Raw genomic sequence first — 27,167 nt, forward strand, 5'->3', positions numbered from 1 at the left:
ATACTGCACTCCATGTTCAAGTCCCTGCTCTGCTTCCGATTTCAGCTTCCTGCTAATACGTATCCTGGGAGGCAGAGGTGAAGGCTCAAGTCTTTGGGCCCCTGACACCCACGTGGGAGACCCGGATGGAGCTCCTGGCTCCTGCCTTGGCCTGGGCCAGCCCTGGCTGTTGTGAGCATCTGGGGAGTGAACCAGCAGATGGAAGAACTCTGTCTCTCTCATTCAAATAAGATGAAAATAAATAAATACATAAATATGTTAAATTCAACGTGCCTTAGCGCTCTCTGTCAGCGCCGGGATTGGCTGGGAGAGCTGGGGCGGGGTTGACTGAAGCCCCGCCCCTCCCGCAGCGTCCCGTCGTCTGGGCGACGCGGCGAGGCGGTGGTCGCAGGCTGAGTGACGCAGGACGGCGGGTCTCGGGCGCTCCTAGGCACACGCTTCCTCGGTCGGGGCGGCTTTGACGGGATGACGAGTGAGGAAGACGCAGAGAGCGCCCTCCCTGACGCCCAGGCAGGGGAGGAGAGCGAGCTGCCTGTTATCCAGCTCTGCGGGCTGGTGGAGGAGCTCAGGTACCGGCCGGCCGCCGGCTGCTGGGGCCCCCCTCCTCACCGTGGACCCTCCGCCCGCAGCACCCCGCCCCAGTCAGGGGGCGACTGAGAGCCCCCAAATGGGGAAGGGACTCGTCTTTGCCTCTTCATCTCATCTCGGCTGCCTCGGAGAGCCTGGCCAGGGCTGGGGGGGGGGGGGGGGACGGGGCAGGTGTGTGAGTCTGGGCGGGGGGTGTAGAAGGGGGTCTGGCGCAGACTGCTTAGCTGCCGACCCGGCAGGTTGGACCCCCTTCCAGTGCTAAGATTCTACGATGAAGTTAATATGGCAACAGGCTGGAAAGGAAGCTATTGAAATGGCTTTAATATGAGGGAACGTGGGTGTGAACCAGGTATAAGCATGGAGTCAGTGAAGAATGGCCCAATATTCTTTATTTTAGCAGTGTGTGTTGTATCTACTATAGCAAGTTAATTAGTTAGTAAGATCTCTTGGGGCCGGCGCCCTGGCTCACTTGGTTAATCCTCCGCCTGCGGCACCGGCATCCCATACGGGCGCCGGGTTCTAGTCCCAGTTGCTCCTCTTCCAGTCCAGCTCTCTGCTGTGGCCCGGGAAGGCAGTGGAGGATGGTCCAAGTGCTTGGGTCCCTGCACCCGCAAGGGAGACCAGGAAGAAGCACCTGGCTCCTGGCTTTGGATCGGCGCAGCGCTAGCCATAGCGGCCATTTGGGGAGTGAACCAACAGAAGGAAGACCTTTCTCTCTGTCTCTCTCACTGTCTGTAACTCTACCTATCAAATAAAAAAAATTTTAAAAAAAGATCTCTTGATGTCGTTGAGGTACAACTTACTGGGCTCACACAAAATATCCTGGATATGAAAGTTGAGGAGATGTTATCTCTACATCCATAAGCAGTTTAGGTCAGAACTGAGATATTATTACTGATAGCTACTGGTTTTATTTTTAAAATTTTTTAAGAAAAATATTTATTTATTTATTTGAAAGGAAGAGTTAGAGAGAGGCAGAGAGAGAGGTCTTCCATCTGCTGGTTCACTCTCCAAATGGCCGCAATGACTAGAACTGCGCCAATTCAGAGCCAGGAGCTTCCTCCAGGTCTCCTACATGGGTGCAGGGGTGCAAGCACTTAGGCCACCTTGTACTGCTTTCCCAGGCCATAGCAGAGAGCTAGATCGGAAGTGGAGGAGCCAGGTCTTGAACTGGCACCCGTATGAGATGCCGGCACTGCAGGCGGTGGCTTTACCTGCTATGCCACAGTGGCAGCCCCGCTACTGGTTTTTTGAATGCTTATTATATGCCATGAGTTTTGCATATATGTGACCTTATGTAATAATACAGCAACCCCAGGAGGTGGGTGAGAAACAAAGACACGAAGGTTAGGTCATTTCTCTATCTTCCTACAGCTAGTCAGTGATAGGGCTGGGCCTCAGGCTCAGGGGCAGCTCCCCAGACTAGCCTGGGAGCATGGTAAGTGTTAAAAAGCAAGCCACTGTCATGTGCTGTGCTTTCTGTTGAGCCATTCCCACTAATCTGAAAAGTCAGTCAACAGGAGTAAGCTCAGTACCAAATGAAAACATCAAAGCTGGTCACACACGTCCACATTTACATACACATGTGTATATACACACGCATGCATAACATGTATGTTATATATGTGAGAAGTTAAAGAGGTCATCATGTTGGTGTGTGTAGGATAAATTAGTGGGTCATCTCTAGTTTAAAAACCATCATGCAAAGTTTTCCACAGGTTGTGATAAACTCCCTGTGGAGACTTTCATGTAAGGGGTGCCGGAAATCAAAGAGTGAGAAACGGAAACTAAGGAAAACACCTGGAAATTGTGTGTCCGTCACTTCAAGAATGTGACAATTCAGGAGGAATTTCCAGATGGTTAGATGGTGCTTGAAGATAAAACTGGTAACAACAATTTTCTTTTTCTTTTCTTTTCTTTTTTTTTTTTTTTTCGACAGGCAGAGTTAGACAGTGAGAGAGAGAGAGAGAGAGAGAGAGAGAGAGAGAGAAAGGTCTTCCTTTCCGTTGGTTCACCCCCCTAATGGCCGCTACGGCCGGCGCGCTGCGCTGATCTGAAGCCAGGAGCCAGGTGCTTCCTCCTGGCTCCTGTGCGGGTGCAGGGCCCAAGCAGAGAGCTGGACTGGAAAGGAGCAGCCAGGACAGGACCGGCGCCCCAACCGGGACTAGAACCCGGGGTGCTGGCGCCGCAGGCGGAGGATTAGCCTAGTGAACCATGGCGCTGGCCAACAACAATTTTCAATATAATGTCAGTGATTTGAACTAGGTGGCTCATTAAATATTTAAGAAAAATGTCAATATGTAAGTAAAAATTACTCTGTGCCAGGTGTGGTCCAGTAGGCTTTACATCTCTTGTTGCAATCCTAAAAGTAGGTGCTATTGTTCTTCCCATTTTATGGATGAAGACACTAAAGTACCAAGAGATCATGTCTCTTGCAGAAGATCATATGTGGCTAATAAGTGTTGAATATGAGGTATTTGAGATTTGAACTCCTACCCGGAGAACTTACCCAAGTATCCCTCTGTCTTGCAGCTATGGAAACTCTGCTCTCAAAACTGAGACAGAGATGTTTGAGAAATATTACACTAAACTGGAGCCCAGGGATCAACACCCCCCACGCTTATCAGATATTAAATTATCTGCAGCAGAATTTGCACAGGTACACAATGAAGATGGTGATTTTATTGTTTGTGCCCTTAAATGCAAGTGCTATTTGTGTATCTGCCATTGGTGCACCCTCGTTGGCCCAGTGGCCACAGCACTCTCTCCCTGATCTATTTTTGATTCTTCCTTCTCTTTCAAAGTTTCTCTTTCACGTGAGTGTGAAGGGAATTGGGTCCAGTTCATCATAAATTCTCCCCTGAATATCTCGGTTTATTTGAAAGCTCCCCTAAATTAGGAGACTCAGCAGTTCACAACACCCAGCCAGTCGTGTAAAGGGGAAAAGTGGGCTTGGTGTGGGCGTTTGTCTCAAATGACCTTGCTGTGTGGATCTATCCTCTGAGGATTAGACAAATTCTCCTTGAGGCCCATACATTCCCGGGACCTCCCACAGGTCACTTTTGCCTTAAAAACATAGGAAATCCAAGATTCCTGTCTGTCTGTTTTGTTGAACACTGTACCCCTAGATGCAGTTTCTCCTCTGTGCTCAGCTCAGGAAGCACCCAGCTCTGGGCTTCCACTGACTTTGACTTGGATGCTTGTCCACAGTGGCTTCATGGTCATTCCTCCCTTGAGGCATGCTTCCCTTATTTATTTTCAGTTCATTGTCAAACGCAGGCCCTTGCAGAGCCTGACAATGACTTGTAAAATGCATGTCACCTCAGGCCTAATACCCAGTACCCATTTGTCATGAGTTTATGCCCTCTGACAGTCATTGGGGTAATTGCTAGGCCCAAGGTATCATTCTGAAGCCTAGCCTGGAATGCTTTATTACTGATTCTGCTTTGACAATGGCTTTGTTTTTCTTGGGGGTTGCAGTTACGGGGCAGGCGAAGATCCAGGACCCGCACTGGTATAGACCGAGTGGTAGGCCTCAGTGTCGACCAAAAACTTGAGCTTGTGCAAAAGGAACTGGAAGACACAAAGGATGAAATAAGTCACATGAGGGCAAACGCAGAACGGGACCTGCAACATCATGAGGTATTCCTTTCTCTCGACGTAGGCTCTACCACCTGGGCTACCACTGCCACCTCATCAAGAAGTGCCTGAAGTATGGCCATGACATTGTTGACACTTCGGAAGAAACATGAGCAGGACTAGATAAATTGAGGGCCTGCCTTTAAGGAACTTACCACCTGCTTGGGGAGACAACAGATTTCAAACTTGTTTTTTAATGGAAAATTTTCTAAAATACACAAATGTAGAGATGAATTCAATAAACCCGAGTATTCAGCCCCAAGATATGTGTAGCCACTCCTGTTTCATCGATGTCTCAACCAGTTTTCCCCTCACCCCATTGAGTTATTATGAAATGCGTCCTGGACATATCACTTATCTCTAAATGTTTCAGTATGTTTCTAAGATGGCTTTTTTAAAAAAACGTAACCACAATAATGAGAAATATCCCTTTATTTATTTATTTGAGAGGTAGAGTTACAGACAGTGAGAGGGAGAGACAGAGAGAAAGGTCTCTCCTCCGTTGGTTCACCCCCCAGATGGCCACAACAGCTGGAGCTGCGCCAATCCAAAGCCAGGAGCCAGGTGCTTCTTCCTGGTCTTCCATGCAGGTGCAGGGGCCCAAGCATTTGAGCCATCCTCCACTGCCCTCCCGGGCCATAGCAGAGAGCAGGACTGGAAGAGGAGCAACTGGGACTAGAACAGGTGTCCATATGGGATGCCGGTGCCTCAGGCGGAGGATTAACCTCCTATGCCATGGCGCCGGCCCCAAGAAATACCCTTACACATTTACAATAATTATTTATTACCACCAGAAGTTTGAGATTTAAGTCAGTAAATTGGGTGGAAAATCCTTAAGTTACCCTTCATACATAGCATGTACCACCATGGTCTGTTCCTGTTGGTAGCCTTGTTCTGGCTTGATACATTGTGTGAAGTAAATTTCAAGTGCAAAGAGAGGTCATTATGGGCAATAGTGGTCAAAGAGGAATTTGTGAAGAGTTGGAGCTTTACATGGGACTTAGCATGACCTCAAAGGATTATGGTATTTTTTTTTTTTTTTTTGAGCCATCTTCTGCCTTCCCAGGGGCATTAGCAGGGAGCTGGACTGGAAGCTGAGTAGATGGGACTCAAACCATTGCTCTGATATGGGATGCCAGGATCACTGGTGGCAGCTTAGCTTACAGTGCCACAATGCCAGGCTCTCCCCCGAATTTCAGATTTCAAAAGTCTGTTATTTTGTAAACTATTTTCTTTGGTATAACAATGTCGTTCTGTATCAATATATAGTGTACATACTCATTTATGACATCTTTTTCAAGTTCTAGAAGTATATAAGCATGCTGCTTTGTCTCCCATATTAATTTTTTTCTGCACAGCTATGATTCATTGTTAATGTATGTCATTTCACATTTTTATATAAAATAATTCTTAATGGATAAAATATTTCAGATATAGGAATACATAATTATTGAGATAGCCAAGATCCTGTTTTTGTTTTTTCTCCCTTTTTATGAATACTATAACTTTTTTGAGGATTTTAGTCAGTATTACACAGAGAGGAGAGGCAGAGAGAAAGAGAGAGAGGTCTTCCATCTGCTGGTTCACTCCCCAATTGGCTGCAATGGCTGGAGCTACACCAATCGGAAGCCAGGATCCAGGAATCTCCTCTGGGTCTCCCACATGGGTGAAGGGGCCCAAGGACTTGGACCATCTTCTACTGCTTTCCCAGGCCATAGCAGAGAGCTGGATTAGAAATAGAGCATGGGCTGGTGCTATGGTGTAGCGGGTAAAAGCCCTGGCCCGAAGTGCTGACATTCCATATGGGTGCTGGTTCTAGTCCCAGCTGCTCCTCTTCCTTTTTTTTTTGAAGATTTGTTTTATTTATTTGAAAGACAGAGTTACAGAGAGAGGTAGAGACAGAGATATCTTTCTAAAACTAAAAAGGAGCATTATGTTATGTGTTAAGACACAAGGAGGCAAGGCCAGCGTTGTGGTGCAGTGGGTTAAGCTGTAGCCTGAGATGCTGGCATACCACATGGGAGCTAGTTCCAGTCCAACCTGCTCCACTTCTGATTCTGCTCCCTGCTGATGCAACTGGCAAAACAGTGGAAGATGGCCCAAGTACTTAAGCCCTTGCACCCGCATGGGAAACCTGGATGGAGCAGTCTCAGCTGTTGCATCCATTTGGGAGTGAAACAGCAGATGAAAGATCTCTCTCTCTCTGTCTCCCCCTCTCTTTCTAACTCTTCCTATTAAGTAAATAAATAAATCTTTTTTAAAAAATTTTAAGACACAAGGAAGCATGGGAACTTATATATCCTTCGAGGATGTGTCCTTGAGAAACTCTGGAAACTTTTCTCCCTTTGTGTTGATTCCTCTAGGCTATCATCGAGGAAGCTGAAATTCGAGGGGCTGAAGTCCAGAAAGCAATACATGACTTTGAAAAAGATATTCTAAAAACCATATCCAAGAAGAAGGGGAGTATTCTGGCCACTCAGAAAGTGATGAAGTACCTTGATGACATGAACCGCCGGAGGGTAAGTTGGTCAGTGCTGAGGGCTTAGAAAGAGAGAATAGATGCCTACAGCGACGGCACAGACGTGATCCATGTGAAGCAAGCTGACTCCACGTGGTCCCCTGGAGGTGCAGGTTCCTCACATCCCCCAAGGTGTGTGCGCATGTGTACATGTGTTTTCAGTGCATGTTTATCATGGCTAAAATGAACCCGACAGGATGAATAGTAATAATATCTCAGATGGACTTCCTCTTTTTATTGCTGTTGTCTCAAGATCTGAAGTATTTTCTTGAGACAGGTGTGAGGCTAGGCTGGTTCAAGGAGCAAGGCAGGAAAATCTCATGCCCTTTGAGTTCCATTATTATAAGGAGATGGACTTTTGTCTGGCAAAAGGAAGTGAGGAGAATTTGGAGGAGGAAGGTGCTTCTTCATTTCCAGAGGTTTTATGGAACGTCAAGCTTTGGATTCCAGAAATATTCATGTAGGGTTACATAATTTACGTAATTACATAGGGTTACTAACCCTTAAACTGCCTTGAGAATAAAAGACCAAAGGACTATTAGATCACTTTGCCAGGAAAGGCTCCCACAGTAGTCCTATACCCCAAATTGTTTGACTTTAAAAGCAGTAAAAGATTTTCATGGAGTAGATCTGATTTCTGCTCCTTGGTCATGAATGAAACTCCATTGCAACACCAGCTTTGGTAGAAGGAAAAGGACCTGAAAATAAGTGACTGTATGTTAGGCCTCGAGGTTTGGACTGCAGCCCCAGGCCAACAACATTTCAAACCTACAGGGAAGAAGAACAGAAATGGATTAAAATAACGTTTTTCTTTTTTAGGATAATATGAAGGATAAATTACGTTTGAAAAATGTTTCTCTCAAAGTTCAAAGGAAAAAAATGCTTTTGCAATTGAAGCAGGTACGTGATTCTCTTTCTGTTTTTTTTTAAAATATTTATTTATTGGAAAGTTAGAGTTACACACAGAGAGAAGGAGAGAGAGAGAGAGAGAGAGAGAGAGAGAGAGAGAGAGAGAGAAAAGTCTTCCATCCGCTGGCCCACTCCCCAACTGGCTGGAGCTGCACTGATCTGAAGCCAGGAGCCAGGAGCTTCTTCCGGGTCTCCCATGTGGGTGTAGGGGCCCAAGAAGTTGGGCCATCCTCTACTGCTTTCCCAGGCCATAGCAGAGAGCTGGATCAGAAGTGGAGCAGGCAGGACTCGAACTGGTGCCCATATGGGATGCTGGCACTGCAGGTGGTGGCTTTACCCACTATGCCACAGCACCAGCCCCTCTTTCTCACTCTTTTAAGGTTACTGTGGTAGGCTGAATACTGGGTCCCCAAAGATGTCCATGTTATAATCCCTGGAATCTGTGAATATGGCTACTTTACATGGCAGAAGGATATTGCAGGTGTGATTAATTTAATGATCTTCAGATGGAGGGTGGATCCTGGATTAGGTGGGCCCCATGTACTTGCTCTTCTTATGAGATAGAGGCAAGAGGGTGAGAGAAGATTTGATAATGGAAGCAGAGATCAGAGTGATAAGCCCTTACAATGGAGGAAGGGCCATGAGCCAAGGAATATGGGCATCTTCTAGGAGCTGGAAACAGCCAGTGGCCAGATTCTCTCCTAGTGCCTCTGGAAGGAAAGCACTCCTGCCAACATCCTTGTTTTAGCCCTCAAACCCACTTCAAACTTCTGACTGCCAGAACTATAGGATAATGAATTTGCATTGTTTTAGTACTGTGTTTAGTTTGCTCAGCAGCAATAAGAAACTAATACAGTTGTGTGCAGGCAAATCTGTGGACAGCATTGGCATGAGCTTAACAGGCCCTCAGGGCATACTTGTTGACCCCTTTGAGGAGCTGGACAGGGCAGTACAGTTACACCTTTGAACAGGATCCTGATGAAAGGCAGTAATGCAAGGATGGCTCCAGGTCACTAGAATGTGAGATGAGGTTCTATCCTTTCCTAGTTCAATATTGTTTGTGTTATGGATACAAACTGAAAAATGAGCACTGATGACATGCATATCAGACGTGGCCACTGACAGCGATGCAAGATCCATTAGGAGAACTGACATGTTAGGGGACTGTTGCTTGATTGACTTGCAATCCAGAGAGGCCTCAACAAGCAGGGATGCTTTAATGACATGAAGTGACTAGGGGCAAAGATCGGACTCTCCACTTGGATCCCCCCAAATATCCACAGGTGTAGGGTGACTTAGACACAGAGGACCTGATAAAGTCAGCTCAGCTGGAGGTGGTGCTGTGGCTGAGGCTGCCCTCAAAAAAACACGGTGCCCAGACCAAGAAAGGGCTGGCCTTGCTCTCTTCTGTTCTGGGTAGTCCTGATCTGCAGTGTTGTGCCCAGTGTGAACTCTACCCTTGAAAGAGCCGGTAAACTGGAGCTCACATGGAGAGCAAGCCCATTGGAAAGGAAACTAGAAACTGCCTTGGAGGACCAAGGACTATGGGCTCAGGAGGCTCACGGCCACTGTCAAGCACTCAAGGCTGCTGAGGGAAGAGACAACACACAGATTGGAAGGGTGTGGAGGGCAGAGGAGGGGTGAGGGGAGGTAGGGATGGAGATGCCCCACAAGGAGATTTGAGTTCAGTGTAAGAGAAAACATTGCCCTTGTGGAACTACCCACACATCATGGGTTCCTGGTCCTCAGGGGTTTACCCAAACTTGGGGGTCTGGAAGAGGGGCTTTAGGCTGAGATAGAGACTGGATGGATGACCTTTAACCAAAAGTCACTGCTGCACAGGGATGACGGGGACATGGCTGCCCTCACGAGCTCATAGACTGGTAGGGAGTGGTGTTGTGAGAGAAGGCGAGGATCAGAACTGCTATACAGAGGCAGCAGGAACCAGGACCCTGTAGCTAAAGCATCCAGAAGCTCAGCAGAGAGGGATGGCCTGCAGATTTGGCAACAGGCAGAGCACTGGAGCTGGAGGGCGGGCATACCAGGGCTTAAAGTAATTGCTGTGTTGTTTGGGGAAGGGAAGGCAGATCCATCGTGGAGCTAGTGCAGCATGAGTAGAACGCAGGGCCTACCACAGATGAAAGATGGCATAGACCTGGCAGGCAGATGAATGGAGCGGGGGCCAGGCAAGGTCACTGACCTACCCACAGGGCAGAAATATCACATAATCAAAGGAGGGGGATTTTTGTGCTGCTTTTTCTGGGGTCTTCAGGCTTAAAAACCTTTAAAGGGCCCATTCCTACTCTTCCTTTGCAGCCCTGTTTAGGCATCCCCCTCCCTCCCCTCCCAGTGTGTGCTCCTTGAGGGTGAGGACACTATATTTACTCACACCTCTATCCCCAGTGCCCAGCATCACTCCTGGCACCAAGCAGCTGCCAATACATTTGTTGAATGACTGAGCATGACTGAGCTCCCAGATCTCACCACGAAAATGTGCAAAATGTGAGCCATGCCTTCGGAAGCCACAACTGAATGTGCCATCTTTTCCTCTTTCTGAGCTGTAGAAGGAAGAGGTGGGCGAGGCCCTCCACAATGTTGATTTTCAGCAGCTGAAGATCGAGAATGCTCAGTTTTTAGAGACAGTTGAAGCAAGGAATCAAGAACTGATCCGGCTAAAGATGGCCTCTGGAAACACCCTGCAGATGCTCAACACGTACAAAGTAAGACCTGCCCCAGGGGCTTCCCGCCCCGGCGTTCCATCCACAGAGAGGGCGCTGGGCACGCCACAGTCACTTAGAGTCTGTCACTGTGCCGCTGCCCCTTGGTTTCTCTTGACTCAACAAAGCCATAGCTCCTAAAATTCCCTGGATGCTTCCACAACCCTGATGCCCATGAGAGCCACCTGGGAGCTTTTACTTTAAAAAAAATAGCAATGCTGTAGTCCCACCTTCAATGGATTAAGGAGTGAGAGTTGTGCACTCTGTTTTGTTTTTAACTCCCCAGGTGATTTTTATGCAGGGTGTTTTGAGAGCTAACCACATTTAGGGCTTCATTTAGGCTTGTAGTAAGCACTTCACCACTTAAAACCCTGTACAGGAAAACAGGTTTAGCTATAAATCAGAAAACTACTGAAAAACTTACCAACCAAATACAACCCTTTGGGGAGGGAAAACAGGCACCATTAATTAAGCAGGGACTACGGGCATGAATGGAGTCCGTCCCCAGCAGCCCATGCCATCTGGTCACTGTGGTAGTGTCCCTCTGATTGCAGTAGTAACTTTGAGCTAAGACTGGCTTCTTTTTTTTTTTGGACAGGTAGAGTTAGACAGTGAGAGAGAGAGAGAAAGGTCTTCCTTTTTCCGTTGGTTCACCCCCCAAATGGCCGCTATGGCCAGCGTGCTGTGCCAATCCAAAGCCAGTCACTTAGAGTCTGTCACTGTGCCACTCTGTCACAGGTGCTTATCCTGGTCTCCCATGCTGGTGCAGGGCCCAAGCACTTGGGCCATCCTCCACTGCACTCCCGGGCCACAGCAGAGAGCTGGACAGGAAGAGGAGCAACCAGGACAGAATCCGGCGCCCCGACCAGGACTAGAACCCAGGGTGCCGGCGCCGCAGGCAGAGGATTAGCCTAGTGAGCTGTGGCACCAGCTAAGACTGGCTTTTACAGAACATTTGCAACCAATTGGATGAGAAAGACTAACAACTTTGAAACCCAATTAAGCAAAACTGATTTCTCCCCCTGAAATTCCATTCTTTTCATTGTAGACTTGTAACTCCAAAATATTATACTCAGTTATTATAATTTGAAATTCAATAAAAACCTTTGAAGGAGGTTTTTTTTTCCCTCTTATTAACATAAGTTACTACATAATATCTACAATTTTGTCTCTGAGTCTGCAAAGCATAAAGTGTTTACTACATATTACTTCACAGAGGTTTACCCACTCAGGCCTACTGCCTAGGTGGTAGTGGTGGCTGTGAGCTTAGGTAGCTCACAGGTAGGCTTATTTGACCCATACAGTGTAATTTTATTCTATTTTTAAATATTTAAAAAATATTTTATTTATTTATTTGAGAGGCAGAGTTACAGAGAGGGAGAGACAGAGAAAGATCTTCCATCTGCTGATTCATTCCCCAAATGGCCACAACAACTGGAGCTGGGCCTATCTGAAACCAGGAGCCAGGAGGGAGCTAAGAGCTTCTCCAGGTCTCCCATACGGGTACAGGGAACCAAGCACTTGAGCCATCTTCCACTGCTCTCCTAGACCATTAGCAGAGGACTAGCCAGAAATGCAGCAGCTGGGACTTGAACCGGCACCCATATGGCCACAGTGCTAATCCCGTACAGTGTCATTTTAAAAATGTGAATTTGAGGGCCAGCGCCACGGCTCATTTGGCTAATCCTCCACCTGTGGCACTGGTACCCTGGGTTCTAGTCTCGGTTGGGGCGCCAGATTCTGTCCTGGTTGCTGCTCTTCCAGGCCAGCTCTCTGCTGTGGCCCGGGAAGGCAGTAGAGGATGGCCCAAGTGCTTGGGCCCTGCACCAGCATGGGAGACCAGGAGGAAGCACCTGGCTCCTGGCTTTGGATCAGCGCAGCGCACCGGCTGTAGCAACCATTTGGGGGGTGAACCAACAGAAGGAAGACCTTTCTCTCTCTCTCCTCTCTCTCTCTCTCTCTCTCACTGTCTAGCTCTGCCTGTCAAAAAAAAATTGTGAATTTGAATGTATTTAGAGCAGGCTTGTGTTTTTCTTTCTTTCTTTTTTTAGAAATTGAAAAAAACTGAGGCTCAAAGATGCAGGGTATTTGCCAGATTGAAGCAACACGTTAATGACAGAGCTGGGGCTCCTGTTCCAGTGTGTGTCCCACCCAACTGCCATCCCTGGCATAAATAAGCGGAAAAATCAGACTGGCATTCTGCAATTTGTGCATGAGACACATCCCGCGGATCACCGGCTTTCAGCTCATTGCATCCGTCTTCAGTTTACCCAACCAGTTGTTTCAGGAAGAAGCTAACCCCCGACTCCTAGTCCCTCACTGCCTGGAGAGCTGGGGCAGCCATGCTTAGATCATCCTGGACCTTGAGCTTATGCTGCATGAGATCTGTCTGCCTGGTCTTGTGGGGTTTGGGAGGTGGAGATACCAGTTTATACAATGAAACTGCCAGTCGCAGGGCCTGAGCTCTTCAGGATGCTTCTAAACACAGGGGTGTGGATTGCTGGCAGCACCTGGACAACGGTGACACAGGCCACAGCGGGCAGGACACTGGAGTCCTGCTCCCAGCGGCCCTCGTGCCTAGAAGCCTGTTGCATTCGATGCTAAACAGATGGCAGTGTTTAAGCAGACACCCCACAGGCGTGCGGAGGTGGACAGACAAGGGGTGGAGGGAGAAGCAGCCTTGCTTCCTCAGCTCTGGGTCTCAGTCCTCAGGTGTCCCAGGGGAAAGGGAGGCAGAACAGCTGTGCATTGTGGGTTTGAATGGGGGTTGTCCTGGGGGTAACGCTTCACCTCTCGGGGTGAAGTCCTCCTATCCCCCAGCACTGGACACAGCGCCCTGCCAGCAGAGTGGCGTGACCTGCTCGCAGTTCAGGTGTGTTTGGCTGCAGTGACAGCAGCGGCCACTTAGACTTAACCATCAGACCCCCAAGTGTGAGACCTCGTTAAAAAGGTACAGAATAACTTTATTACCAAAGCAGCTTCCCTGCAGTAGGCCAGGCACGGGGCTACGTGCTAAGGGAACAGCACCTAGCACAAGACAGACACGGTCTTTTCTTCTCGGTGAGTTTCCTGAGTGAGCTGGAGTTGAGATGGCACCGTTTTCTCCGACTTTGTGCCCTCAGGCCCTGCCTGCTGGAGTGTGGTAGAATTAAAGTGTGGCTCGTTTACAGCTGAGGGGAGTCCCTCGTGGCTGACTGTAAACCAGTGACCAAATACCTTGTAGGTACAATTCCAGGGTGTCCCCCAGGCTCGCCCCCTGGTGTATCCACCCTGTGTAATCCCCAGCCAGGACTGTGAATAGGGTGGATTCTCTCATTAGGCCCTCTTCTGCTATGTGACTAGGTTTTATTTTGTGGCACAGTTGAACGAAAGCCAGGGAGGTCGTCCAGGTGGGCCTTACCCAATCACATGAGCCCCTTGCAAGCAGCACTGCTGTGGAAAAGGTGGTCAGAGGTGTGAAGTACAGGGCAGTTCTCTAGGTCAGATAATTCCCCGCTGCTGGGTGCAGAGTGGCCTCTAGGAGCTGAGAGCAAACTCCTGCCAGCAATAGAAAGAACACGGGACCTCAGTCCCACAGCTCCGGGGAAATGCATTCTTCCGGCAGCCAGGTGGCACCAAGCCCTAGAGGAGGACCTATTGCCCTGATTTCAGCCCTGCAGGACCAGGGGGAGAGGGAGTGCAGCCACACTGTGCTGGGGCCTGGGACCGCCAGAAACTGTGAGACAGTGACTAGGGGTTGCTGTGGGCACTGAGCCTGTGGTCACTTGTGACAAAGCCATGGAAAGCCAGTGCTTGCCTTTTTAGAAGCAGCCTCCTTAAGTGGCTGACATCTTGACTCGGCGTCACCGATTTAGCTCCCATCACAGCTGCGGGAAGACTCCGCCCCAGCAGAGCCCCTGAGTGCTTTGCCATAACCCTGCCTCTCCAAGTTGTTGGGCGAACATCTCTCCACCCTCCTTTCCTTCCCTTTGAACAGCTGGTTTGCAGCAGAGTCCTGCCCCTGCCTCCCTACCTGGCAGCTGAACCCCCTGAGCTGGCTCTCATTATTATTATAGTGCCTCAAAGAAGTGAGGGGTGGGGCCAGTATTGTGTAGCCTCTGGTGCCGATTTGTATCCCAGCTGCCACACTTCTGATCCAGCTTCCTGCTAACAACTTGGGAAAGCAGCTGAAGATGGCCCATGTGTTTGGGTCCCTGCCACCCTTGTGGGAGGCCCAGATGAAGCTCCTGGTTCCTGGCTGCAGCCTGGTTCAGCCCTAGCTGTTGTTGCCATCTAGGGAGTGAACCAGCAGATGGAAGATATTTCTGTCTCTCCCTCTCTCTGTAACTCTGACTTTCAAATAAATAAATCTTTTAAAAAGGGGGGACCTGGAGGAATGGGAAGAAGAATGTCCTCTCAGGTGCTCCCACACCCAGCCAGGTGGCTCCAGGCTCTTTTTCTCCATTTAATTGTGACACTGGAGGGCCTGCTCTCTCAGCTCCTTTTAGACTTTCCTCTCCTAGGCTCATTCCTTAGCTTGGAACATTCTCTTCCCTCTTCCCCAAGACATATCTGACTCAACTTTTCAGCTCTCTTCCCAGCATCCTTCTGCAGGAAAACCTGCATTTCCTGGCCCCTGTCCTGGTATTCCTACAGCCTGGCATCATTGGAGTTTGACATTTCTTCATGCAAAGATTTTGCTCCCTACCTATGTCCCAGCTGTGAGCTAGCCTCCTGGGAAGGGGGTAGGTGGTTTAACTGACCAGTGCCTGGGACAGGGCGGCTGGGTCTTAGGGTGTGTTGAGTGAACCCCCTGAAACCACTGGCTCCTTCCCTTGCCCAGTCTTCAGTGAAATGGAGCATATCCCAACTCCTTTGGCTAGCTTCATCTCTGGGAGAGAGAGTGCCCCAAAAGGGGCCCGTCTAAGAAGCAAGGGCCTTGGGGCACTGGTGAAGGGATAGTGATGCAAGGGAAGTCTGCCAGGAAACTCCTGCAGGAAGCCTCTCATACCAGCAGGCCCAGCCATATTCACTAATGGGGACAGTGGTGGAGCCCGTGGGCCATGGAATCACGCTGCCTGGGTTCAGATCCTGTCTGTGACTATGGACAAATTGCTTCATCTCCCTGAGGGTCAGTTTCCTCGCTTGAGAGCAAGCATGGTACTGGCAACTGAGGTGGTCCTGCCTCTGCATCCCTGTGAGGTAGCCAGGGCAGCTGATTGTTGAGGTTCCGCACGCACTCAGCACTGAGCTCAGCATCCCCTGTGGGAGTCTCCTTTAAGCCTCTCCACAACTCCGCAAGGGGACCGGGCCACATTTAGGGAGGTTCCAGGACTTGCCCAACGTTTCTCTTAGAAAACACTGGGGCAGGATTTGGGCACTGAGCAGTTGGCCTCTCCAGCTAAGGACAAGACCCCTAGGTCCTCCGCCCTGCCAGTTCCCCAGACACCAGGATTCTGAAACTCTAGACAGGCCCCAGGACCAGAATGGTCATGCATATCTCCTACTTAACAGAGGGTTAGCCATCCTTCTCCCCATTCTGAGAGGTCATCTTAGCTCAACGCTTGTCGTGTTGTATTTCAGAGCAAGCTTCATCGAGCAATGGAAATATATGTCAATTTGGACAAAGAGATCTTGCTGAGAAGTGAGCTACTTGACAAAATTCAAAAAGAAACCCTACAAGTGGAGGAGGTAGGAGTGGGCAAAATGTACCATTTCTGATGTTTGTCTCCTGTCTGCAAGGGCTCAAGTCCATGTCCACAATGATCCAACGTACCTTGGTTGTTTATCTAGGAAAGCCTAGATCATAAAAATCAAAATAGCTCTGGGCCACCAAAGCAGAAAGTGGCACTTGAAGACTTAAGACCTGCAGTGCTGCATTTTACTTCTGGGTTATATTCTAGAGTCAGCATACAAAATAAAACTCTCATGGAGTCCAACAGCACTCAAGAATTCTTTATTCTTAATTGGTGGGACCTTGGAGTCAGGAGCTGGGAATTCAACCCTGGCTCTCCAAAGTGGGATACGAGCATTTCAACCACTAAACACCTAATCTTATGACTTGCTTCCTTAACTTGGAATACCATACAGAGTTTGTTTTATAGTATTTATCAATACCTTGTTTCTTTTTATGCCTGAATAATATCCCATTGTATATATAGACTACATTTCATGTATCTGTTCATCAGTTCATGGGTGTTTGGGTTTTCACTTTTTGGCTATTATGAGTAATGCTAATATTCTTATAGAAGTTTGAGGTTTTTTTTTTTTAAGATTTATTTATTTGTTTGAAATGAGCAGAGTGACAGAGAGGGTGAGGTAGATATCTTCCATCTGTTGGTTCACTTCCCAGATGCCTGCAACATCCAGGGTAGGCCAAGCCAAAGTCAGAAGGCAGGAACTCCATCCAAGTCTCCCATGTGGGTGGCAGGAACCCAGGTGCTTGGGCCATCGTTTGCTGCCTCCCAGGTGCATTTGCAGGAAGCTGGATGGGAAGCTCAGGTTAGCTGGGACTTGTTAGGGAATGCGGGCATCCCGAGCAGTGGCTTGACCTGTTGTGGTGCCACAGCGCCTCTCCTCTTACAGAAGCTGTTATGTAGATGTGTTTTCTTTTGGACATGCACTTAAAAGTGGGTTGCTGAGTTACATGGTGTAACTCTATGTTTGACATTTAGAGAAACTGTCAAACTGTTTTTGCATAGTGTCTGCACCGTTTTCCAGTTCATTCAGCAATGTGTGAGGGTTCTCTTTTCTGTGCATTTTCACCAACACTTATTTCAGCTTTTAGGACAATGACCATCCTAGTTGTATGAAATGGTATCTCTGTGGTCTGCACTTGAATTTCCCTGATGACTAATGTTATTGAGCAGCTTTTCATGTGCTTATTGTCTACTTGTATGTGTGTGTGTGTGTGTGTGTGTTTTAAAGATTTATTTATTTATTTGAAAGGCAGAGTTATAGAGAGGCAGAGAGACAGAGAGAGATCTTCATCTGCTGCTTTTCTACCCAAATCTACCCAAATGGCCACAATGTCAGGAGCTGCGCTGATCTGAAGCCAGGAACCAGGAGCTTCCTCCAGGTCTCCCACATGGGTGCAGGGGCCCAAGCACCTGGTCCATCTTCTACTGCTTTCCCAGGCTATAGCAGAGAGCTGTATCAGAAGTAGAGCAACTGGGACTTGATCCAGCACCCGTTTGGGATGCTGGCACAGCACGTGGAAGCTTAATCTTTGTTCCACAGCGCCAGCCCCCATCCCCCCTTTTTTTTGAGAAATGCCTATGCAGGTGCTTTGTTCAGCTTTTACTTGAGTTATTTATATTTTTATAATTGAAATGTAAGAATTCTTTTTGTTTTTGAAAGATTTATTTATTTGAAAAGTAGAGATACACAGAGAGAGAGAGAGATAGAGACAAAGACAGAGGGACACAGAGAGACAGAGATATCTTCTATCCACTAGTTTACTCCCCAAATGCCCGCAACAATCAGGGTTGGGCCAAGCCAAAGCCAGGAGCCAAGAACTCCATCTGATTCTCCAACATGGATGGCAGGGGCCCAGGGACTTGGACCATCTTCCACTGCTTTCCCAGATGCATTATCAGGGAGCTGGGTCAGAAGCAGAGCATCTGGGACTCAAACTGGCACTCTAATTTGGGATATTGGCATTGCAAGTGGTGTCTTAACCCACTGCACCTCAACAATGGCCCCAATAATTCTTTATATATTCTTGATTCAATCTCTTAGCAGATAAATGACTGAAAATATTTTCTCCCATTCTTTTTTTTTTTTTTGACAGGCAGAGTAGATAGTGAGAGAGAGAGAGACAGAAAGGTCTTCCTTTTGCCGTTGGTTCACCCTCCATTCTCCCATTCTTTATTTTCTTTTACTTTCTTTATGGTGTTATTTGCAGTACAAAAGTTTTTTGATGAAATCTGATTTATCTTTTGAGGTTGTGCTTTTGGTGTCATATTTGAGAAACCATTGCCTAACCCAATGTCATGGAGATTTGCTCCTGTCTCGTTTTAAAGAGTTTTATATTTTTAGCTCTTACATTTAGGCTTATGAACCATTTTAAGTTAATTTTTTTAAAATGGTGTGGGGGAAGGGGGCCAAGAGTTATAAGAAGAAAGGAGATGAGTATGTGTGAATGCTTTCAGTTTGTTCTATCAGCCTTATTATTTACCATTTGTGATTCCATTTCTTCCTGTGGATTTGAATTACCAACAGGGGTTGCTTTATTATTCAAACACAATTCTATATTAACCTGCCTCCTTTGTACTGTAACTGTCAGATATATGTTTAAATGTTGTAGATTCCTAATATGTATTGGTTGTTTCATGCACTTGCTTTTTAAAATCAGTTAAGAGAAGAAATATGCAATTCTATTGTCTTTTAGAATTACCTAGATAATTACCTTCATTTTTCTTTTTTTATTTAAGATTTATTATTTAGTTTAAAGATTTATTTATTTATTTGACAGGCAGAGATACAGGGAGAGAAGGAGAGACAGAGAAAGATCTTCTACGTGCTGGTTCATTCTCAAATGGTCACAAAGTCCCAGGCTAGGCCAGGCCGAAGCAAGGAGCCTAGAGCTTCATCCAGGTCTCCAACATGGGTTCAGGGGCCCAAGCACTTGGGTCATCTTCTGCTGCTTTCCAGGCGCATTTGCAGGGAGCTGGATAGAAAATAGAGCAGTCAAGTCTCAAACTGGCACCCATATGGGATGCTGACACTGCAGGTGGAGGCTTAATCTGTGCCACAGTGCCAGCCCCTTATTGATTTATTTGAAAGTCAGAGTTAGAGAGAGAGGGAGAAACAGAGAGAAATCTTCCCTCCACTAATTCACTCCCCAACTGGCTACAACAGCTGGAGCTGGGCCAGTTTGAAGCCAAGAGCCAGGAGTTTGCTCTGGGTCTCCTTTGTGGGTTCAGGGGTCCAAAGAATTGGACTATCCTCCACTGCTTTCCCAGACACATTAGCAGGGAGCTAGATCAGAAGTGGAGCAAGCAGGACTTGACCTGGCACCCATATGTGATGCCAGTGCTTCAGGCTGGGGTTTTAACCCGCTGTGCCACAGCGCTGACCCGCATTTGGTTCTTTATTTAAAAAATACATTTTGGGGCCAGCACTGTGACATAGTGGGTAAATCCATCGCCTGTGGTGCCAGCATCTCATATGGCCACTCGTATGGCCCCTGCACCCACATAGGAGACCAGGAAGAGGCTCCTATCATTGTGACCATTTGGGGAGTGAACCAGCAGATGGAAGATCTCTCTCTTCTCTTTCCTCTTGTGGGTGTACCTCTACCTCTCTCCATAACTTTCAAATAAATACAAATGAATCTTTTTAAAAAACAACACAAGAGTTGCTATATTAAGGCTGGCACTGTGGCACAGTGAGTTAAAACACCCCATATGGGCGCCAGTTTGAATCCCAGCTACTTTGTTGCTGATCCAGCTCCTTGCTAATGTGGAAAATGGCCCAAATGCTTGGGCCCCTACACACACGTGGGAGACCTGCAAGAAGATCCTGGCTTTAACCTGGCCCAGCCCTGGCCGTTGCAGCCATTTGGGGAGTGGACAAGCGGAGGGAAGATATCTCTGTCTCTCTCTCTCTCTCTCTCTCTCTCTTTCTTTTTCCAAAAAAAAGATTTGATTTATTTACTTGAAAGGCAGAGTTACAGAGAGGCAGAGGCAAAGAGAGAGAGAGGTCTTCCCCTGCTGGTTCATGCCTCAAGTAGCCTCAATGGCCAGAGTGGGCTGATCCAAAACCAGAAGCCAGGAGCTTCTTCCGGGTCTCCACACAGGTACAGGGGCCCAAGGACTTGGGGCTCTTCCACTGCTTTCCCAGGCCACAGCAGAGGGCAGGATAGGAAGTGGAGCAGCCGGGACTGGAACTAGTGCCCACATGCTCCAGCTTTACCCGCTATGCCATAGCAACAGCAATAAAGTCTTTAAAAACAAAAAGAGCTACTATATTATCTAAAATATTCAGCTTTCAACAAAAATTATGAGATAAGAAACGAACAGGAAAATGCACCTTAGGGAAAAACAAAACAAACTGCCTTTGAGGGGGTCCAGATTTTCAAAGAACCAAAGGAAGATATGTTTACAAGAATTAAAGGAATACATGATGATAATGTCTCATTAGGTAGAGAATACAATGAAGAGGTAGAAATTATTTTTTTAAAGATTTATTTATTTATTTGAAAGAGTTACACAGAGGCAGAGAGAGAGAAAGGGGTCTTCCATCTGCTGGTTCATTTCCCAAATGTCCACAATGGCTGGAGCCAGGCCAATCTGAATCCAGGAGCCAGGAGCTTCCTCCAGGTCTCCCACGTGGGTGCAGGGGCCCAAGCACCTGGTCCATCTTCTACTGCTTTCTCAGGCCATAGCAGAGAGCTGGACTGGAAGTGGAGCAGCCAGGATTCAAACTGGAGCCCACATGGGATACCAGCGCTGCAGGCCAGGGCTTTAACCTGCTGTGACATAGCACTAGCCCCCGCCCCCCCATATGATAACTCTTGATTTTGATGTCTCCCCAACCCCTTTTTGGCTATTTTTGCTTGTTGCTTGTTTAGTGACTTGGCTGCACTGGATCAGTAAGGTTGGCTTTCCCTGTCGTTGGTAGGCTCCAGCGTTGCTCCTCAGCAAGGGCAGCCTTGGTTTGCACACAAACTCTGTAACAGCTCTGGATGGTGGCATTTCAGATGAGCTCTCTTTGACTTTCCATCCTCCTGTTTCTGGCTGGTCTCTCTCTACCAGTACCACACCTAGCTATTAGACTCTACTAATCGCTCACTGATTGTTCTTTTGCTTTCAACAGCACCCTGAAGTATTAATTATTCCACATTCTGATACACGTATGGTCAGACCCCTTTGCAGGGGCAAGGTGTTTCCAGTCTTTGAGGCCCTTTTTATTTTATTATTATTAGTTTTTAAAGATTTTTAATTTATTTGAATGTCAGAGTTACACAGAAAGAGAAGGAGAGGCAGAGAGAGAGAGAGAGAGAGAGAGAGAGGTCTTCCATCTGCTGGTTCACTCTCCAGATGACCGCAACGGCCGGAGCTGTGCCAGTCAGAGCCAGGAGCTTCCTCCGGGTCTCCCATGCAGGTGCAGGGGCCCAAGCCCTTGGGCCATCTTCTACTGCTTTCTCAGGCCATAGCAGAGAGCTGGATCAGAAGTGGAGCAGCCAAGGACTCGTATTGGCGCCCATATGGGATGCTGGCACTGCAGGCAGCGGCTTTACCCGCTGTGCCACAGCGCTGCCCCCTAGGCTCTTCTTAGTAGTGTCTTTCTCTGGTTCTGTTAAACATCTTGCTGGTCTGCTGTTTTGAGTATTCCTACTAATATCATGGAACCACTAACTTCCCCCAAATTGTTCACCCCAAATATATACCCATTGTTTCCCACAAAATTCTTGGGTATGAATTCCCACACTCTACTCCAAATAAAGTCACTCCCCTTTAGCAGCATTCCAGAGTGCTCTGGTAGCCTCTGCCCCGGACGTAATGTGTGCACCCCTGCACTGGAGCTGGGAGTGGGAACGGTGGGCCGCCTTTCTGGCGGTGATCCCTCTGTTCTACCCAGAGATGAGGCGCTGGATGGGATTGAAGTCCCTGGTCTTTGCTGCCTGCCCCGTACAGCTGTAGTACTTTTGTTTTAATGCCTTAGTTCTTGCTACTTTATTTCATCTTAGATATTCTCTGATCATCCTGAAAAGAATAACAGTGGTGATTCTCAGTGCATCTTTAGGCATCTCCACAGTTGGCTGTCTGTGCTAGAACTGAACACATGACAAGTTTTTATTGCATTCTGAAAGCTGTTAATTCTGTTGGATTGCATCTTGGTAAACTAAAACAGTGCTTCTCAAACTGGAAGCTGAAAACCAACTACCTGGGCACCTTGTTAAAGTGCAGACTCTGGGTCGGTCTGGGCTGGGCTGGGAGTCTAAGTCCCATCTCTCTCCCAGACTGTACTTTGTGAAGCAAAGGAATCAAAAGGCAAAGCTATGTTAGGATAATTCAACATCTTAAAAATGTTGCTTCTCCTTCAATTAATCTGTGAAATGATGGTATTCCAATTAGAACACTGTGGGGAGCAACCCGGACTAGACTGAGTTACTGGAATTAAGACTTATTCTATGCATCTGCTCTCCCACAATATGGCGCTGGGAGAGAAGTAAACAGCTTCTGCACAGCTGCCTCCAGTTCAACCAATAAACTGTAGGACTTGCTCCTGATTGGAGGAGAGCAGCGTACTCGGCGTGTGGGCAGCCGAGTTGGGATTGGCAGAGGAGGACTATAAAGGAGGAGAGAGACGGCATGCACCGAGGAACATCTAAGGGGAACATCTATCTGAAGGAACACCTGTGCAGCCCCCGAGAGAGCCGGCCGGCGGTGTGCCGCTCCCCTGCGGAAGTGGGGAATGTGGCCAGGGGGAACTGCCCTTCCACGGAGGTGGAAGGGATAGTAGCCAACCCGGGAAGAACCAGCAGCAAACCCGGGGAGGGCCGAGCAGACGAAAGAACAGCGCAGGGTCCTGTGTCGTTCCTCCACGAAGAGGGGGAGCGACAGAACACTATGGAGTTTTATCTTGTTTAGATTTAAAAAAAAAAAAATTGAGAGGCAAAGGAAGAAAAAAACAGATGAACAGAGAGAGAGAGAGCGATCTCTTCTCCTCTGGTTCACTCCCCAAATGCCCACAATAGCCAGAGCTTGGCTAGGCCAAAGCCAGGAGCTAAGAACTCAGCCTGGGTCTCCCACATGGGGAGCAGTGGCCTCAGTACTTGAGTCATCACTCTGCCTTCCAGGGTGCAGATTAGCCAGGAGCTGGAAAGAAGCAGAGGCAGGACTCAGAGAAGCACTCTTACATGGGGTGCAGGCCCAAGTGAAGTGGGTTTTTTTTTTTGTATGTTTTTGTTTAAAGATTTATTTATTTATTTGAAAGGCAGAGTTACAGAGAAGCAGAAGCAGACACAGAGAGAGGTCTTCTATCTGCTGATTCACTCCCCAGATGACTGCAATGGCCAGAGCTGTGCCAATCTGAAGCCAGGAGCCAGGAGCTTCCTCCAGGTCTCCCACGTGGGTGCAGGGGTGCAAGGACTTGGGCCATCCTCCACTGGCTTCCCAGGTTATAGCAGAGAGCTGGATTGGAAGTGGAGCCCCTGGTACCCGAAACCTCGCCCATACCGAACACCAGCACTGCAGACCAGGGCTTTTACCCTGCTTTGCCGCAGCACTGGCCTCCCTAAGTGAAGTCTTAACTGCTCTGCCAGATGCTTGCCCCAGGTTGGTAGAATGGGGATTACCAAGGTCACGGAGGGAGAGAAAACAAGGAAAGGTGGGATGTGGATTAAAGGGTACAACTCTACAGTAAGGTAGGATGATTAAGTCTAAATATATAAGGAATTATAATATGGCTAATAATTTTACATACTGAAAAAAATGTGAAAAGAGTAAGTTTCAGGTACTTTCTCCTGCCAACAAAAAGCTAACTATAGAAGGGACAGTGGGGTTAATGCCCTGGCCTGAAGCACCGGCATCCCATATGGGCGCCTGTTCATAACCTGGCTGCTCCGCTTCCAATCCGACTCTCTGCTATGGCCTGGGAAAGCAGTAGAAGATGGCCCAAGTCCTTGGGCCTCTGCACCCAAGTGGGAGACCCAGAAGAAGCTCCTGGCTCCTGGCTTTGGATCGGTGCAACTCCGGCCATTATGGCCATCTGGGGAGTGAACCATTGGATGGAAACCACCACCACCTCCGCCTTTCCTCTCTCTGTGTAACTCTTGACTTTCAAACAAATAAATAAATCTTTAAAAAAAAGATGCATACGTGCTTAGGGTAGGGTTCCCCACCATTGATTGGTGCTTCTGATATTTTAGACTGGATAATCCTTTCTTGTGGAGGTTGTCCTGTGTAGTGTAGCATGTTCAGTAACATTCTTGACCAAAATACCTTAGCCAACCTGTTAGGTGCCAGTAGCACACCTCCCCGAGCTGTGACAAAAATGTGTCCAGATGTTGCCAAATGTTCTGGGGGGCAAAATTGCCTCCAGGTGAGAACCACAGCCTTAGAACAAGCAATTTCACAATTAGTGAAATTTAGGATAAACTACATTTAGTTCACTAATTGTAAACTTATACTTGCATATTTACCATATGATATATACCCAGAAGATTAGTATTCATGCCACTGTTTGTTATGATAGCAGAGTACTGAAAGCTAAGTGACTGTTTATGGGAGACTCACTGAATTACCGTACATCCATATGGAAAAATAGGCAGCTGTCAAAAAGAATGATGAAATCCTTTATGTGCTGATTAAAGGGTCCTCAGGATTTATTGAGTGAAAAAAAAGCCAGGTAAGTAAAAGTGAATAGAAGATGCTATTGTCTGTGTCAAAAAAGGAAGCATGTTTAATATTTATAAAGTCATAGATCTCTAGACAAATGCATAATACCTAAAAAGAGGTGTTGTTTCCATTTCTGGGAAAGAGATCTTCATGATGGGGGAACAAAGTGATGCGAGCTTGTCGCTGTGTACTGTTAGACCACTTGAAGTGAATGTGTTGGTTGCACAAAACAATTGGTAAAGTAAAATTTAAGACTGTGTTAATTCAGAAAAGTCCACTCAATTAGAAGAAGTGTTCTGGTTAATTGTACTGTAAATTTAAAAAAATTTAAGATAGGGCTTCCTCAAAAATTAAATTCCTGTAGGTTCCAGCAATTCTACTCTGAGGTATAAACCCAAAAGAATTTAAAACAAGGGGTGGGGGAACAGAACTGTGGAGTAGCAGGTAAAGCCACTGCCTGAAGTGCCAGCATCCCATTAAGAGCACTGGTTCGAGACCCAACTGTTCCACTTCTGGGAAAGCAACGAAAGATGGTCCAGGTCCTTGGACTCCTGTATCCATGTGGGAGACCAGGAAGAAACTCCTGGCTCCTGGCTTCAGAGCAGTCCAGCTTCAGCCATTGTGGCCATTTGAGGAGTAAACCAGTGTATGGAAATCTCTCTTTCTGCCTCTGCCTCTCTGTAACTCTGCCTTTCAAATAAATAAATAAATCTAAAACAAAACAAAGCAAAAACCAGGGACTCTGAACATCCATATTTATGGCAGCATTCCTTATAATTGTATTTTACAATAAAAGAAGACAGAAAAGTGAATTGAAACTGATCAAAGCTTAAATATACCATTTTCACATACAGAAAAAATTTAAGAAGTCCAAATAAGGAAAAATGTTCCTTTATCAAGGGGTGGGAAAAGAAAGGACTGGTTTAGACTGGTGTTTGTGAACTGGATTCAGACATCAGGATCTATAAAAAATTGGAATCTTCTGATTCCCCACCCCTTTGAAAATGTAGCTACTATTTTTGAACTGCATTGAAACTCTGAGGAGAGGTGTCAGAGCCGGGGAGTCCACAAGGCAGGTGCCGCCAGGATTCCCTGTGCATAACCTATCTTTCTCCACCCAGGACCGGGCCAAAGCTGAGGCTGCGAACAAGAAGTTGCGGAGGCAGCTGGCGGAGTTCCGAGCGCCCCGGGTGATGGTGTACGTCCGGGAGAAGATCCTCAATGGGGACCTGGAGAAGAGCATCAAGATGTGGGAGAGGAAAGTGGAGATCGCAGAGGTGGGTCCCGGGAGCCCCAGGTGGTGTTCAGTCTCGCTGACGGCACTGGCGATGGGATGGAGGATTGGGCCTTTATACCCTCGACACTTTTGCTCAGGAATGCAGATATTTGCACGGGCAGCACCTGTGAACAGACCTCAGCCACTGCCTCGGGTGTTAACCCCAAACGATTGCTTTTGAAAAGCTCCCTTTTCATTGTTAGGGACGGGGTCTTTTCAGGGGTCAGGGAGGGAGCCTGTGGGAATAGTGTTTTATAGCTGCTTGTTTCCTTAATGAACCCCTCCACGCCATGGATAATTCAGTGATTGCTGTTTTATACATGGAGAAACCAATTTTTTAAAAAATGATAGCGGATTTTTAATATCACTCAGAACCCAATTCCAAGCTCTTACACAGTTGCCATGCCTCTGGATATGGTACAGTGTTCATGGGAAGCATCCTTGCTCCTTGTGAGCTGCTGGAGGAATGTGGTTGACACGGAACTGGGATGCTGAGGACTGCAGCTGCCATGGTGGCTGCAAACCGGGGTCACTTAGACAGACGTGGTGAGAGTGCCTTGAAAAGCCAGGCAGGACACTTGGGAAACCCGGAGCTCGATGCTTTCTCCTCTGGACCCAGGCTGCATTTCCCATGCTAGTTTCTCCCGCCTTTCCTGGGACCACTTGGTGGCCTGGAGTAAGTGACAATCCACACTTGGGCCATCAGGTCTGGAGCTGAGAAGCAGCAGGGGGTCGCAGCAGGAAGCTGCCAGTGGGCCCTGCCCCTTGGTGGCGCTGTCCCCACAGGGTTGTCTGTGACCATCAGCAGGGCTGGAGGAGGGTTGCATTCTGAATAGCCACATTCAGTTTTTCCCAAGTGACCTTTTCCCCTCTCCCCCTTTTTCCTCTTTGCAGATGTCCTTAAAAGGCTACCGCAAATCTTGGAATAAAATGAAAACAACCAATGAGTAATTGCAGGCAATTTGGCCTCTGGGAAGCAGCCAGAGGCAGGTCCTGGCTGGCAGACCAAGAAGTGATCCATTAAAGCAACCAGCTCTTTTCTAGTCACGGGGTCTTCTCACTGCTCCCTGTGCTGGCTGGTGTCCCCGACTCCCCAGCCAGGCTGACCATCATGTCCCGGGCCACATCTGACCACAGGGAGTGTTTTCACAGCCTGGCCCCTGGAACCATTAACACTGAAAGAACCACAGGGC

At 47.6% G+C, this 27,167-nt stretch overlaps 1 protein-coding gene across 3 annotated transcripts; it reads left to right on the forward strand.

Annotated features, from left to right (window-relative positions):
- Nucleotides 1-353: 353 nt before the first annotated feature.
- On the forward strand, nt 354-27,017 carry CFAP263 (cilia and flagella associated protein 263). Of its 3 annotated transcripts, XM_008257353.3 has the most exons (9): nt 354-569; nt 3,121-3,247; nt 4,069-4,230; nt 6,591-6,746; nt 7,565-7,645; nt 10,219-10,374; nt 15,934-16,041; nt 25,820-25,975; nt 26,869-27,017. In XM_008257353.3, the coding sequence occupies exons 1-9, from the start codon at nt 466-468 to the stop codon at nt 26,923-26,925; spliced, it is 1,107 nt and encodes a 368-aa protein (XP_008255575.1). In that variant the 5' UTR covers nt 354-465; the 3' UTR covers nt 26,926-27,017. The 3 variants fall into 3 exon arrangements, 2 of the variants coding, with proteins under 2 accessions (XP_008255575.1, XP_008255576.1); XR_007919919.2 differs by lacking the exons at nt 25,820-25,975; nt 26,869-27,017 and adding an exon at nt 12,423-15,095; XM_008257354.3 differs by lacking the exon at nt 10,219-10,374.
- The last annotated feature ends 150 nt before the right edge of the window (nt 27,018-27,167 follow it).

Source organism: Oryctolagus cuniculus, chromosome 18 (assembly GCF_964237555.1).
Source record: "Oryctolagus cuniculus chromosome 18, mOryCun1.1, whole genome shotgun sequence".
In the NCBI taxonomy this organism is placed as follows: Eukaryota; Metazoa; Chordata; class Mammalia; order Lagomorpha; family Leporidae; genus Oryctolagus; species Oryctolagus cuniculus.

Coding starts and splice junctions, on each gene's coding strand:
- CFAP263 (XM_008257353.3), top strand. CDS start 466: ATGACGAGTGAGGAAGACGCAGAGAGCGCCCTCCCTGACGCCCAGGCA. Junction 570..3,120: donor GGGCTGGTGGAGGAGCTCAG/GTACCGGCCGGC, acceptor TCTGTCTTGCAG/CTATGGAAACTCTGCTCTCA. Junction 3,248..4,068: donor CTGCAGCAGAATTTGCACAG/GTACACAATGAA, acceptor TGGGGGTTGCAG/TTACGGGGCAGGCGAAGATC.